This window comes from Artemia sp. Qi Xiang Cuo, chromosome 6 (genome assembly GCF_049724085.1).
Source record: "Artemia sp. Qi Xiang Cuo chromosome 6, ASM4972408v1, whole genome shotgun sequence".
Classification (NCBI taxonomy): Eukaryota; Metazoa; Arthropoda; class Branchiopoda; order Anostraca; family Artemiidae; genus Artemia; species Artemia sp. Qi Xiang Cuo.
This window is the reverse complement of record NC_142799.1, coordinates 338272-354997: the sequence shown is the minus strand read 5'-3', so window position 1 is coordinate 354997 and position 16726 is coordinate 338272. Positions and strand designations below refer to the sequence as shown.

Genomic DNA, 16726 nt, shown 5'->3' with positions numbered 1-16726 from the left:
AAGAAATATTGGATGTTAGAGTGAAAGCTGCTGAAACCCCCCAGTGGCTGCCTTTGTGCCTCCAGCGGGCTTCTTGATCGTAGGAGATAGTGTCTAGTAAGGCCCCCCCCCCACCCTGGAAGTCAGGATGCCCAGGATATTGCTCGCATGAGATTGTATAAGAAATTCTTGGGGATCAAGGAGGAGACGGTCAAAGTATGAGCTTTATTCAAGGTGAGATTGGTGGAATCCGTAAGCGGATTAAAACTGGATGAGTTTGCTGTAGTAACTCTATGCTTGTTATTTTTTTATTTTCCGTTTTATCTGAAGTAACTTCATTCCTTTGCCAAAATGAAAGCAAAGAAGTCTATCTACTTAGCTCCTTATCTTGCAAAATTTACGTTGACTTTGCTTACAAAGGTTTTTTTACAGTGTTCATAAATAATGAGGCACTGAAAAACAGACAGTCTGGGCTTGGTCTTGGCTCGAAGTTGCATATGTTCCCTTAACACGTTGGCTCTAAGCCGAGTCGTTTCGCAATCATGCAAAATTTCAATGTAATGCTTGCCAATTAATACGGCTCTACAGTTACTTCCAAAGTGAGTCATAAGATGGTTGTCTTGAAACTTTTTTTTAGTTATTAGAAGCTCAAATCTTCAATTTGGTGTGAACTTTTTTTTTGGTTTGTAAAAATATCTATTTTTTTATAAAAGGGTGATGCACATTGGCGATGTACGTCGGCAGTCCAAAATCAAATAACAATCGTTGCCAACAAAAAGAGAAACAGCAATTGTAGCTCGAACTATGAAGGGTGTGCCACCCCCTTATCTTCCTGCTCTTTATGCTGTGTCTTAGTATTCAGCTAATAAAGACCATTAGCATTTACAAGTATTTAATTCCCATTACTTTTCAAACATTTGAACTGTAGTTTTGCGGTTTTCAGCGCGGTAAATATATTAAAGTAAATACATTTGAATGAGAACTTCGTTTTTGAAGCAAAGATAAAGTTTGAAAAGGTAATTGTTTTCATTAAAATGTTTGTTAAAGTTGAAAATAAAAAACATTGGGTTGAAGGGGGTAGTAGATTCCTCATATGAAGTCAACTTTCTGTTCATTTGAAGTTTTAACGCCAATGTTTATTTTCTTATTAAAGAACTTGTCTGTTTTTTCTTTTATTAGATTAGGATGGAGAAGGAGCCTGCGTAGCTATGTTGACCTCAGAAGGCTTGTTGCTGCTGTGAGTTAGTAGTAGTAGTAGTAGGCCTAGGTGTAGATGCCAAGTGAGGGTCAAGTCAACCTAAAAATTAACTTTAAAATTCAAAAATAATGATTAAACAAATGGTACGTATTGGGCTATCTTTGAGGGTATTAGTAACGTGAGGCTCCTCCCCCGTGTCCAATCCTTATTTTATCTGGAGAACGGGGTTCTGTTCTGTGACTAGTAACTTGTTGACCAGTTAACGCTATAAAAACACACAGATATTTTACTTTAGCATTAGGAAATACATGATACAGCTTTTAGCTGTGCCAAGAAATAATTTTTAACTTTGTTGCCTAGTTTAGTCATACAGAACAGCTGTGATATAACATCTTGAGATATGGAAGACAAAATACGAAACTGTTGGAACCGTTCCAAAATCAACAAGATCTAGCCTAAAAGGCTGCTCATTTCCCCACTTCGTGTAGGCTTATACATCGAAGCGCCTCTTGTTCTGACAGAACTGACTCACTTCGGCCTCTGCCCGGAACAATACTGCCCAGGGTGGCGGTTGTCGCCTTGTGCACACAATTTAGAAAGTAGTCAGCCCCTGGAATAAACTTTGCATTAAAAATAGAAGATAAGAAATGGTCTCAAAGACATTAATGTCTCAAATTCAGGTCAGGCGTGAGTTTTAAGAAACTGGCATCTCTTGGTCACTTCGTATCCATAAGCTTCCTTTACGTTGTTTTTATTGACCATGCCTCATATATTTATATTATGCAAAATGTAGCCCAGAGGGGACATGAGGGGTATGCTCTGTTGATCCCTTAAGTCCCACGAGAGACTTTGGAGACCTTAAGTCTCAGGAGATCTAGACCTATTCTAAGAATACGTATGAATTCCAATGGAAAAACTAGCTAGCATGTTAAAAAAGTCGCATCTCGACATGTTTTTTTTTCATTTTTGAAAATAGGATTGGACACATATGTTACAGGATTCGAAAATCGAAAACGGCTGTCAGGCGACGGGCATTTGCCTTTTTGTTCCAGAAATCATTGAAAAGTTTCCGGCTTAGAAGCCGATTTATTTCCGAGACAGTGTCTGTTACAGCGTTCCTTGTCTAATCTATTTTCTAATGTCCCCTAGAATCATTGTCAAGGGTGTGGGCGTCAGGTTCAATTAGAGAGACAATGTACTCTTGTAGTCTAGCCTATGTCCTTGACACGTGGAGACTTTCCTTGTATATATTATTTTTATCCCGTGGGAATAATGAGTTGGTTCATAAATAGTACAATATATTAGTGCATTTACTGCAAATCTTTGATTTGGATGAGTGTTCTGCCGCTCAGCTTTCGCGAGATTTTCGGGGAAATCACCGAAAATACGGGGATAGTGGAAGCACTGAACAGAACGTAACTGATGACTCAAAAGTAATGAAATAGAGAGGTGATACCAACCTCTCGGTTGCCGTTCTTGGAAGACATTTGAAAGTTTGTAAGTGGTCAGGGAATTCCTGTGTTACATTAAAATCACTTTTCTGTGAGCAGTTGCGAAATACACCTGGCACTTTAATGATAAATCACTTCAGTCCTGTTTTTGTTAAGAAAAAATATCACTCAGTGATAATTTATTGTGCCCCCTGGCATTGTGCGCCCGTAGCTCCGGGCTTAGTGGGCCTATTGGTAAATCCTGGCCTGTGTGTACGGATACGGAATCGAGGGGATGCGCAGTCTCAGGAAGGATGTACACCAGATGACGTGTGTCGAGCGTGGTAGAAGCATGCCAAGCGTGGTGGAAGTGTGCCAATTGTGGCGAAAACTATGTCAAACGTGGCGGAACTGAGCGGTATAAGTGGCGTTCTGAGATGTAGACGAGGTGGCCGAAAGTGGGTATCCCCTCGTTCGGAATAGAACCCCCCATGAGTATGCTCATGCGTCAAAACATGCTGGTTTTACCCAAACCTGGCTATATCCAACATAGATTAATCAACATGCACATTTAGAGTTCCTGTTCTTTCCTCTGAGAAATCAGCGTTTGTTAAACATTGGTTGAATGGAATCACTCTGCTCTAAAACGAATAGAATATATTATGTTTAGAATCGAAACAGCTCGAAAGACAGACAGGGACACCAATTGGGGAACTTTTGGAAAGTACCTTTTTGTATTTTCATTCCAAAAAAACTCCCCCCCCCCCCGGTCCTAGGTTGGAAAAGACCGCTATTCATCTTCTTAAAAAAATCGAAAAAAAAAATCATTGCTTCTTGCTCCATACATTTTCGTGGATTGGTGTGGCTGAAGGCAGATGTCGAGCGCAGTGCTTTCACATCGTAATCCTTCTGACAAAGCTCTAGCTAAAGCCACCACGGAATCCCAAAGACCAAAGAGTCCTGCGCCTTTAGAAATCGTGTTTAACATATGAACCGTAACACCGTGGCAGAAGTGCGCTATGCGTGGCACAAAAAAGCAGCGGTGCAGAAAAGTGGTGCTAACGTATTCACACCAGCCTCGCGTTCAATAAGCTTATTGCAATTGACTTTAGTAATTTTTGGCGTTCAGTTATTTGATTCCTTGGCTTTTCTTTCCCAAAATCTTTATATTTTTGCATTTTGTCTCTGGGGCTGTGATATTATTTAGTGAGTGCCAAGATGAGTCCCGGTGTTAGTAAGGGATTTATGTTCACCGCAATGAGGAGTCTATAGAATAGGTGGCAGATTTTTTATTTTTCACCTATCTTGTCGGACCTTTGCATTTATATTCAATAATCTGATGCTACTAGAATATTATTTGGAATATTGAAAGATATACCCCTACCATATAAACTGCTCTTTTTTGGTAAACGTGGCTCAAATATCGCGTGCGCCTGCTTCTCTCATCTAGGACTAAGTTAAATGTCTTTAGACCAACCCCTCGGTGTTTTGTTGATTACAAACTTTAGAAAGATTGTATAGCTCGAAACACAGTTGCCAGATGGGGCACATTCGCGCTATTTGGGCTCTTATTTAGGCGGCTGAAAAATGGTGATTTCGGTGCATTTTTACTTTAATGGCGAGTGTAAATTTAAACCAAACATCTGGTAAGACTGACTCTAAGTAGGAAACTTAGTTGCCTTTTTTTTGTGACAGAAGAGAGTTACAACAAAGTTAAAAACTTCTCAAAATCCAAAACTGACAATGTGAAAATTGAGTCTTTTAACTGTCTTTTGAATTAAAGTGTCGAGCACCGATCATTCGATACCGGTTTCTTGAGTTGATTTTAGCATGTGTATGAAAAATTATATTGTTGCTCCGTATGGGCCACTATCTGTCATGGTGCGTGTCATAACTCGAAGGTTGCATGTTTATAATCGACAATGATCAAAATTAATTTTTGTTTCTTCCCTATATAATTCCCAAGTCATCAGAATTATATGTTTCACAGACATAATGTAATGATTGCTTTTTGTCTTTTAAAGTGTTCGTAAATTATTATTAAATGTTGTGGCATGCACTACGAGGCAATATTTGTCTCCGTTTATGAACAATAGTGAAGCATCTTTGCGTTATAGTTTCATGTGCTCTTTGTGTGATAAGCTTAACAGCAATAAAATACATTAATAATGATTGTACATTTAATCTTATAGTAGTATAGTAAATTTGACGGTACTTGTTACTTAAACGAAATGCACTCAAGAATTACGCTTATGTTAGATCTCAGACAACCAGTTTCATAGCAACAAAGAAAAGTGACGGGTGATAGAATGCATTGGACCTGTATAATTCGGGCTATATTTTTGCATATTAGGGGCGGGGGTGGGGGTTAGTTAAGGCTATGTTAGGTTAGGGGTGCTGTCCAAACACTTTGCCCCCTTGTTATGTGCAAAATTTATAGCCCAAATTATGTTATTATATAAACTAAAGGATTATATGAAGGTTATATTTCATTAGGATTAACCTAACTTCACTTCTTGACTGTTTTTCATTTAATTAACAAGTACCAATTCGAATATACCTAAAGTGTTATGTACATACGCATATCTACAAGACTTCGCACATCTAAAGTTTAATTCGTGTAATTGTTCATATAACACGGGCACCGGCAGGGGGGGGGGTAGGGGAAATTTGAGACTACAAAGTAACTATAAGGAAACCAAAGGAAAGAGAGCCATGGGGAAAAACCATGGAAAAAAAGTGGGCTGCCCCATTGTTGGCTGCCTGCCAATAGATTTTGACCCTCAATAAGGAAAATATATGTTCTAATTTCTGACTGGTGACCCCTAACAAGTTTTCTACAAACATTTTTTCTATATGATTTGGTTGGAAAAAAAAAAAAAAAAAAAAAAAAAAAAAAAAAAAAAAAAATCTTCATAGTAATGAATGGTAAGTAAATAACGATCCTTGTCCATAATGAAAATATAAGAGCCTAATTATTGATAAAATTAAGTCAAAGAATCAGCTTTTCATGGTGATCCTAAATATATATTTGTTTATTAGTAATTAGTGCAGTTATTAGAACACAAGAAAGTTAGTATAACTATAGAAAACGCAAGGAAAACAACTTAATAAGGGGCAATTTCGGTAAGAATATGCCGTCAACTTTTGCTTGCGTTGCAAGAGCACCCATGAGCTGAGATATAAAGCCACTATAATCAGAAATGTTTCCCCTGAACAAAATGCTGGGAATTTCTGTATTTTCCCCCTGAACGGATACGCTTTTGTGTTATATTATCATTTTTTTCAGGAGTGACTGTATTTATCTAGTTGTCACTTTGAAAAAGATTTTTTTTTACAGTTATGACGTATAAATGTGTCAAATACATTGGCTTTTATTATTAAAAATTATGTAAAAATATTGGATTAAAAATTTTTATTTGATTTTCTTAATCTTTGTTATAATGTTTTACTTTGAACAAATTACTTTGATAATGTGTTTCTTTTTATAAACACTGAGTCTAAAGGCATTAAATATTTTGGTGTTCGATAACGAAGTTCAAAACTGTCGATATTGTTAAAAAATATCCGTCCAACACTTTGGCATCAAACAGTTCTAAAACGGTTCGGATGCCACCGGTAAAACGGTGGCATCAAACAGTTCAAAAATGAACAAAAGAAAGACTCGTGGAACAGTCTTTTAAGGTACTAAAATTCAAATCAAAATTTGAATTTTCAAACAGTTCGTGGTAACGAACTGTAAGTAAGGAGCGACCCGGCTCAATGGTAACCGAAAGTCGAAAAAATGGAATTTTGATACCAATAGATACATCAAAAGAATTAGATTTTAATTCTGATTTCAAATATATAAGTTTAATCAAGTTTAATCTTACCCATCAAAAGTTACGCGAAAAAAAATAAAAAATTTGGCTTATTTTCAAAAAAAGGGGAAAATATCCCCTAAAAGCTATAGAACCTTAATGAAAATCACACCATCATATTCAGCGTATCAGAGAGCCCTACTGTAGAGGTTTCAAGCTCCTATCTAAAAAAATGATGAATTTTCCATTTTTTGCCAGAAGAAAGATCACGGATGCGTGTTTATTTGTTGTTTTTTTTGTTTTTTCTTTTCTCCGGGGGTAATCGTATTGACCCAGTGATCCTAGAATATCGTAGGAGGGCTCATTGGAACGGAATTTAAAAGTTCTAGTGCCCTTTTTAAGTGAAAAAAAAGGAGGGCAACTAGGCCCCCTCCCACGCTCATTTTTTCCCAAAGTCACCCGATCAAAATTTTGAGATATCAATTTTCTTCAGCATTGTCGAAAATCTAATAAATATGTCTTTGAGGATTACTTAATCCCCCACAGTTCCCAGGGGAAGGGCTGCAAGTTATGAACTTTGCCCATTGCTTACATATTGTATTGGTTATTGGGAAGTATACAGACATTTTCAGGAAGGATTTTTTTCTGGTGGGAGGGGGGCTGGAGGAGGGGTTTACTCGGGAGAATCTTTCCGTGGAGGATGTTTCTTTGGGGTACAGGACATTTTTATGAAGGGGGCGCCGGATTTCCAAGCATTATTTAAAAAACGATCAGAAATTAAATTAAAATAAAACAAGTTTTTTCAACTGAAAGTAAGAAGCAACATTAGAACTTAAAACGAACAGAAATTATTACGTAAATTAGGGGGTTCGCCCCCAAGTCAATACCTCGCTCTTTACGCTACAGTTTTTTTAGTGCTTTCAAAAGAGCTATCTATTCTAATTAAACGGCCTTTGTGATTCAGGAGTTTGTGAATTAAACAAAATTTTAACTTTTAACGTAAAGAGCGAGGTATTGACTAAGGGGAGAACCCCCTCATATACGTAATAACATATACGTAATAAAAAAAAACAATAAAAAATAAACCAAGCGATACGGCTCAAAAGTAATCGAAACTTTTAAAAACGGAATTTTGATGTCAATAAATGTATCAAAAGAATGGGCTTATAATGCTGATTTTAAATATATAAATTTTATTAAGTTTAGTATTACTCATCAAAGGCTACGAGCCTGAGAAAATTTACCTGATTTTTTAAGGAGGGGGGAAACATCCCCTAAAAGTGAAAGAATTTTAATGAAAATTACACCGTCAGTTTCAGCGTATCAGAAAACCCTATTACATAGGTTTCAAGCTCATATCTACAACTTTGTATTTTTTGCCAGAAGCAAAATATACGAATATAGAAGTTCGTTACGTAAGTTAATTTGTAAATTACGTCAGAGCCAAATTTAGAGACAGCCATTTAGCAAAAGAAAAGTAAAATTTTTTTCCAAATTTTGTTTACTTATTCAATGACGGTGAGACAAAATAAAAGCTGTATCAACTGAAAAACGATCAGAAATTAAATAAAAGAAACAAGTTTTTTAAACTGAAAGTAAGGAGCGACATTAAAACTTAAAATGAACAGAAATTATTCCGTATATGAAAAGGGATGTCCCCTCCTCAACGCCTCGCTCTTTACGCTAAAGATTTACTTTCTCACATCTCTATTTTTGTTAAACAATAAAAAACTTTAGCGTAAAGAGCGAGGCATTGAGGAGGAGACAGCCCCTTTCACATACAGATTAATTTATGTTCGTTTTAAGTTTTAATGTTACTCCTTATTTTCAGTATAAAAAACTTGTTTTTTTTATTTAATTGCTCAAAAGAACTGAATGCTGGGAGTTTCTATCTTAGTTACTGCAAGTAGGCTATTGTTTTGTGTATTTTTTGTAATTACTTACATTTTTTTATTTTTATATACTTTTACTTTAATTGAAATACTTTTTCCATTGCCTTTAGAAAAATGTTTGTCTCTAAGCTTCATTAAATAAAGAAAAAAAAAGTTTTGTTGAGCTATAAGTAAGGAGCAACATTAAAACTTAAGAAAAACAGAAATTATTACGTAAATGAGGGGGACTGCCCCCTCCTAAACACTCCGCTCTTCACGCTAGTTTTTTTGGCACTTTAAAAGTTACTTATTGTTCTAATTAAACGACCCTTGTGTCTCAGGAGTCGTTTTTAAATAATTGGAACAAAATTGAAACTTTAGCGTAAAGAGCGATGTGTTGAGGAGGGTGCAACCCCCTTCATATACGTAATAATTTCTGTTTGTTTTAAGTTTTAATGTTGCTCCTTACTTTCAGTTGAAAAAACTTGTTTTTTTTATACTTTCTTACCGTTTTTTAAATAAAGCCAGGATACCTGGCTCCATTTCCACGGAAAAATCCCCCTCCCCATACAAATATTGTCTGGACAATTCAATCCTGGCGAAAATTTATCCCGGACAATTACCCTTAACATCTCCACACGTAAAATTGAATCGGTAAACTGAAAGCAACACATATAAAGAAATTTTGTAGATGAATTTTGGGAAATTCACCCAGTGTAAAATTTCCCCTGAAAATTTCACCCCCGGAAAAATGTATGCATACTTCCCAATAACAAATGAAACAATGGACGAATTTTATGACTCAAAAACCTTTCCCTGGGGGTTGTAGGGGGTCATTTTATCTCCAAAGACACAGTTATTGGACTCTTCAATTTTTATGAACAAAAAAGCTATCTTAAAATTTTGACCAGACAATTTTGGGAAAAAGTGGCATGGGATGGGTCTTAGTTCAATTCCAAATTTTTGCTACTCAGAAAGGGCGCTATTACGTTTCAATTCCCTTATAACGAACCCTCTCCCAACATTCTAAGCCCACTGGGTCGAAAAGATCACCCCTGAAAAAAAAAACAAATAATAAACACGCATCCATGAATTTTCTTCTGGCAAAAATTACAAAATTCCACATTTTTGCAGATATGAGCTTGAAACCTCGTCGGCTGGGAGGATGATTGTCGTATTAGGCATCTCCGGCCAAAATTGAGTTATGAATGCCATCTAGTGTAAAATTTTGTGTAGAATCTGAATCTGCTTTTTGTTTTGCTCTACCGGCTACCGTTCCTGAGTAAAAGACCAAAAACCATTTGTCGTATCGGACATTATCGCTGATAATCCGCTAGCGAAATTGTCGTATTGGAAAATTGTCGTATCTGGCTGTTTTGCCGTCACGCACTTCAGAGAAGAAGAAAATGGCGCGTCCAAGGAAAAACTTGGCGAGGGATTTTGAAGCAATTTTTGATGAATTTGGCAGGTAAAGTGTCGATTTCTTCTAGGCCTCTGCACCCTATAGTATAGTATAGAGTAGGGTCTCTGCATCCTATAGTACAGGGGGAGCTACACTGCACCTTTACCCAAGAGTATATCAAATAGGCTACCTGATTTGTTATGATTTTTGGTGCATATATAGTTTGATTTGGAAACAGCATTGAATTAGGAATATGGTTCTATTCCTAGATAACAGAATTGTCTTGTCTATTTACGCACATTATTGTACCACTGCACCATCTCATAATGCGATTTGCTAATTTGCAGAACTCAAAGGAAGTATCAAATTTTCTTGAACAAGTAGGCTAGCCTAGGCTATTTGATTAGGCTGAATATTTTAGCCATATGGATTGCTGAATGTTTTGAATGCATTGATAGTTAATAGTAGAGTCTAATGACAAATACACAATTTAGTTTAAGCATAGCCTAATTCTAGGCTAATTCTAGAAAATACTGCCCAATCTTAAACACATGATCCTATAGGCCTTGTAGGATACAAAACCACTCAAACATAAATAGATTCAATCCCAGACATGTGCTGTAAAGAAAAAATAGGCTACTAGGGTTTGCTAACTTTTCTTTAAGCTTAATTTTCAGTATAAAAAAGTTTCTGAGATCAAATTGAGCTAATCCCAACAAGGTAATCTAAATCTATACATATGCAAGACTAAGAGCTTGCTTGGAAATATAGGCTCTATTTGAATCAAATTATGCTCGGTTGCTTGTCCAAAGTTAGTGATTATCCAAACACCAGGGGTGCATGGATAATATACCCAGTTCTTCATCAGCAGCTGATGTGTATTACCAAATAAAGCTAGTTTAAAGAAAAATCAAACTGTTTTGTTAAGCCTAAAGGTGTATCTGGCTTTGTGGGGGAATAGACAAGGAAATAGAAAATCTAATGGTATATTTCCTTTTTTTCTTTATCTGATTTCTCCCCTTTAATAAATATTAGAGCTAAAAATATGTTTTGCTATTACTAGGCCTAGACTAGTCTATCCTTACAAAGCCTATCTTTAGTCGACTGAAAATTTCATTTTCCTGACCTGCAGTTCTTCACTGAGCCCATCGCTGGAGTACCCACTATAATTTTTTTTTTCTTTTACAGCTCTGACGAAGACCTTGAGAATTCTGACGAAGATTCGGAATATGCACCGAGTATTGCTGAGTGCTCATCAGCAAATGAACCGAGCATCATTTCTTACAAAGACGAGTCAAGCTTTGCTGATGCAGGTGAAAGAGTTCTTTCCGAGTCCCCGTTGCCCTTGGTTTATGTTTCGACTGATTATGGACAAGCTAATCGGAATAATGAAACTAGTTATTTTGAAGATGTCGAGAGAGGTTCAAATTCTTTTACAGAGCCTGTAGCTGGAAATAGGAATGGCACAGAAGGCGTTGACCCTGGAAAAAAATCAACGAGAAAAAGATTGAGGAATGAAAGCGAATGGATAAAAACTAAGATCAAGACAGCAAATAATGATGGGACTGCCTACGTTAACCCCAAGACTAAGAAAACGCATAGCAGAGTCCGTTCTGTGCAGCCTTCAAAGTGTACTGAAGATTGCTTCTACGAATGTCACAAAATCCCACCCGAAAAAAGACAGAATGCTTTTGATAATTTCTGGAAATTGTCTGCTGAAATTAAGAAAATGTTTTATCTGAAAACCACAAAGTGCCTGCCTAAGAAGAAAAACAAAAAACAAGTGACAAGGAGGAAAAACACCTACCAGTATTTTGTTGTCATCAACGGAAAAGAAAGGCAGGTTTGCAGATCTTTTTATCTGACAACGTTCGACATAACCGAGAGGAGAGTGCACTACGCTCACGAGCAGAAGAATACCTGCGGAACGCCCACGCCTCCAAGGAAGAAGATCGCCAAAAACAAAACATCAGAGGAAGACATGGACTTCATACGTAACCACATTAACTCCTTTCCAAAGATCGAGTCCCACTATCGAAGGGCTGAGACTTCCAAACAATATTTGGAGTCTAACTTGAACATGGCTCGGATGTATAGCTTATATTGTGAAAAGTGCGAAGATGAGGGCCGCAAGAGTGCCTCAGAAACTGTATACAGGAAAGTGTTCAATACGGAATTTAACTTGTCGTTCCACACACCAAAAAATGACCGGTGTGATTTGTGCGAAGAATTTGATGTTGCACGCAGGAATGGAACTACGGTATCTGACGAAAAACGAGCTATTTTTGAAAATCATAAAAGGTCAAAAGCAGAAACCAAAGTAGAAAGAGATATGGATAGATTGCTTACCAAGCCAGTCCTCTGTTTTGATCTGGAAAATGTATTTGCATTGCCAAGAGGGAACGCATCTTGTTTCTTTTACAAAAGAAAGATCAATACTTATAACTTGACTGCTGTGCTGCATTACAAGGACAGTGCTGAACCAGATCCAAGTAAACAGACGAAAAAGGAGATCTATTGTGCTCTCTGGTCTGAGTTGATTGGAGGGCGGACCGGAAATGACATTGCAAGTGCAGTGGCGGCTATATTGTCAAAAGTCTTTTCAGGGCATCCAAATATCAAAGAGCTTATAACGTGGTCTGACTCCTGTGTCCCGCAAAATAGGAATAGTATCATGAGCTACCAAATGCAGGATACTTTGAAAAAGCTCCCCCATGTTCAGTCCATTACAATGAAGTTTTGCGAGCCAGGACACTCATCGATCCAAGAAGTGGACGCTGTCCATAGTGCCATCGAACATTACTTTGCTAAATTGGAAATTCATTCACCTCTGACCCTCACTCGACTTATGATTAAAGCTAGGAAAAAGGAACCGTACATTGTGATCCAAATGAAAAGTTCTGACTTCTTAGATTTTCAGAGCTGCTCCAAAGAATACAAAGGATATTCGAAAGTTCCCTTCACAAAAGTCAAGGAACTGAGATTTGTTTCAACTGAGCACAAAAGAGTGTATTACAAGGAGAATTTTGGCTCTGCCTCACATGAACTGGTGAAGATTGCACCCGAGGCTGCAGTAGTTAAAAAAGGAAGGGGAGTCTCCAAAGTTACTGTGATTGAGGAGTTACTTGAGCCAGGCCCACTCCCTAGGCTCTCTTCCTTGCCTGAGGAAAAGATCAAGGACGTGAAAAGCCTCCTAAAGTTCATGCCGCTGGAGGACCAAGCATACTACAAAGCATTTTTCGATAAAACATAAAAAAGTAGGTCCAGTTTCGTTGGAACGATGTTTCTTTGTACCCGAAGTAGTGCTGAGTTTTTCTTATGCTTTTATATTCGAAATTGATTAAAATTTAAAGCTTGCAAAACTGAGTTCCTAAGAGATAAGACATTTACGCTGCTAGTTTTCAGAGCAAAATTGTCGTATTGGTTTTCCGTAAAAAGAAATTTCCGCGAGCGTTTTGTCGTATCTGTTTTTCAACAAGCAATATCTCAATATCCAGTTGCTCCAGGTGAACGAAATTTCAACCAGGTTGTAGCCCTTGAGTGCGACTACAGTCGAGATAAAAAAAAATCCCGGTTTCGTCATTAAATAAAAAAGATATCGCGTTTCAAACTTCAATCGCGTTTTTCTTGAAACTCGTCTCGAGTCAGATACGACAATCATCCTCCCAGCCGACGACCTGTTTAGTAGGGTTGTTTGATACGCTGAATCTGATGGTGTGAATTTCATTAAAATTCTATGACTTCAAAGGTGTCTTTCCCCCTTTTCATGAAAATTTTCTCAGACTCGTAGTTTTAATAGGTAATAATAAACTTCTTGAAATTTATATATTTGGAATCAGCGTAACAAGCCAATTCTTTTGATATATCTATTGGTGTCAAAATTTCATTTTTTAGAGTTTTGGTTACTATTGAGCCGGGTCACTCCCTACTTACAATTCGTTACCACGAACTGTTTGATTACTCATCAAAATCCAAACAAATCATTGAAATATTGATCGTGTTTTTCTGCGTTACCATAAGTATTGTATTCATAAAACTTTACAGTTTTATGAAATGTAGTTAAGCAAATAGAAAAGGTTTTTCAACTCAAGTAAGGAGCAAGTTTAAAACTAAAAAAAAAAAATTTAAATTACTCTGTATATAAGGGGGACTGCCATTAACCATTAAACAAGTGTTTTAGTGCTTTGAAATTTTTTTTTTCCAATTGCACAATTTCTTTAAAAAATTGAAAAAAGCCAAACTTCACAGTAAAGAGTAAGGAGCTAAGGATGAGTCATCCCCCTTCATACAAAGAATAATCTGTTCAAATAGGTTTCAAATCTGTTCCTCGCTTTCAGTTGAAAAGGTCTTTTTTTAATTTCTGATTGTTTTCCAAATCGTACCCAGGCCTAACCAAGATATAATTTGAGGTACCGGTCCCTTAAATCGCTGGTTAACTGCTTTTAAAATGTGTAAATCAATAATTGTACGTTGATTAGTACCACCCTACGTTTAAATTTGCAATTTCAATTTTGGATAATATTTGAATATACTTGAAAAATTGGCAATGAATAGTAATTTTGGTGAAAAGTCCTTGTTAATATTACTACTAAAGAATTTCGGTTGGATGGAAAGAGTATTATTGTTTGTATGGATCTTCTACACATTGTTTGACTTTTGTTTGACTTTTGATCTTCTACATATTGTTTGAGTTTTGATCTTCTACATAACTGAAGCTATCACAACCTCTACAATAGGATTTTCTTATCGATAAATACATTACATACATTTTTTAAATACATTGAAGTACTTCATATAAATAGAAAAAAAAATATTCCCATTTGAAATTGCTGAAAACTAAGTTCCTAGCAGTATTTGCCACCCCAAGGAAATTTCATGGCGCAGCTGATGATGACCTGCCTTGCCTTTTCCACCTCTGTGCTAGTAGATATGGGAATGTAACATGTTAACTGTATAGAGAAACATTTTAATTAATTCCTACCCCCCCCTACCTCATGAAGAGTAAGCAGTTTGTCCATTAAAATGTAATTTTGTAGGAATCTACCCTACCCCCCCCTAAACAATGACTCAACCCCCTCATTATAACTGATACACAATTACAGATCACCAAACATAGCTTAATTTCATTACAAATAAAGCAAATCAATTACGTTGAATCCAGTACTGCCACCGTGTGGCATTACTCTTTTTGCAACTGGGAACCCTAAGATATAGTTAATGATACTTTTAAATTAATTAGCTTCTCAGGATTTTAATTTATTGCAAATTTTTCCTCTTTGAGGTGAAGTCGTAGTTTGATGTCATAAACCACCTAAACTGTTACCCAACCACCACTGCTATTTTGGGGTGTGCCCCCCCCCCCCCTGGAAAATTTTCTGCCGGCGCCCTTGTCATATTAGGGCCGTTTTTTCACTCATCAATGTGCTAATATCTTAAATCTTTAATCAGAAAACGCTTAAAAGTGGAATCTTTGAACTAAGATCTTAAGCCTTTTGTCGTTTTTATGCAAACGTCTTTCATCATTCTGCTCTGATCAGCGGTCTGAGAACAATGATGAGTATATCATCAAAATTCTCTCATCATTGTTTTATACGGCAGAAAAATGGCGTTCTTCACACTTTTTGCTAACGTCAGTGAGCTGTAAGGTGAGTTAAAAAATGATAATCTTCGCAGAAAGATGCAGGATCTTAGATATAAGATCTTAGTGCTAAAAAACGGGCCTATTATTTGATAACATCTAAGAAAGTTCAACAGCTTGGAACTTCCATATGCGTGATCCTGCATGTATTCTGCATGGTGATTTCTCTCTTAGCATTTATCTGAGGTGCACCTCCTGAGGTGTACCACGTAAAGGTGAATTTTGAGGCCGCTTTTTTATGAGATCCCTCGAACTAATCTGAGTGTGGGGTAGGGGTTGAAGTAAAAAATAGAACATTTCATGTAAATATAATAAATTCAGGGGTGGGGATGGGGGCTTAACTGTCTCAAAATTGGTTAGGGGTGGGTTGCAAAACGAGCCCAGGTACCCCTCCTAGGTACGTCTCCACGACCATTGCTAGTGCAAATAGAAGTGACACTTATAAGATAGGATTAAGTTTGTTCAACTTGTTCACTAAACATTTATTTATTTGATCTTTTTATGGTTTATCTTCGCTTGGGCCTCTGTGGGTTGTGTGTTTGCTCATACATTCACCCACCACTTTACTGGGGCTAACGCAGGAGGTGGGGGTTGGGACCCGGTACTTTCTGGAATCCTGAATTTTCCCAAATTTATGGGCATTTCTTATTCAAATGATCCTATAATTTTTATTGCCCCTCCCTAAAAAAATATTCTGCGTACATGCCTGTACCATTTGGTTTCAGGACAGTACATTAGTTTATTTTTCAGAACGCTTTGGATTTGGGTATTAAACAAGATCCAGAAAGGTATGCTCCACAGAAGCCTAGTCCCAGTATACCCACTGTAGATGCTTGGGGTTCCTCAGCTGGCTCACCTCCTCCTGCCCACATCGGATATTGGCTAAGTAAAACGGAGAAGGTTGTCTCAGCAACACCGACGGCAGAACCTCCGATACTGAAGTAAGTGATTTCATTTAGATATTTATGAGTCTGTTGAAAAAAAAAATCATAACAATAGTTTACCTGGTACCGTAGTTTCTGCGCAAATGCTGCAAACATATAAGAGTGCTCTCGTTGAAACTGAGCTCTATGAAAAATAGTTTCTGCAATATATTTACTGAAGAATATTTTCGTTTTGTGCTTTGCAGTGTTGCTGTTGAGTTGTCATTTCTTTTATTTGTACTGCGACAAGCCTATGGCTTTCTAGTGTGTTGAATAAAATAAAATAAATGCAAAATGTAAGTCTTGAGCTGAATGGGAAAATAGGTCGTATTTGCTTGATTTTTTGAGAAATTGTGCACTGATTTCTTCCAATCGTTGCATTTTTGTTTTTTGTTTTTTTAATCGTACTTTCGATGTGTTTTCGCTGATGTGTAATACGCCAGCAAGGATTTTGACAACCAACGATGGAGATTTTTTTTTGAAAA

General features: G+C 36.9%; 1 protein-coding gene across 1 annotated transcript in view; it reads left to right on the top strand.

Annotated features, from left to right (window-relative positions):
• LOC148950770 (ski oncogene-like) overlaps nt 1–16726 on the top strand; it is a 182352-nt gene that overhangs the window by 55470 nt on the left and 110156 nt on the right. The window contains exon 3 of the mRNA XM_089090443.1: nt 16069–16259. Within this exon, the coding sequence (XP_088946569.1) occupies nt 16069–16259 (191 nt within the window). The remainder of the gene's footprint in view (nt 1–16068; nt 16260–16726) is intronic.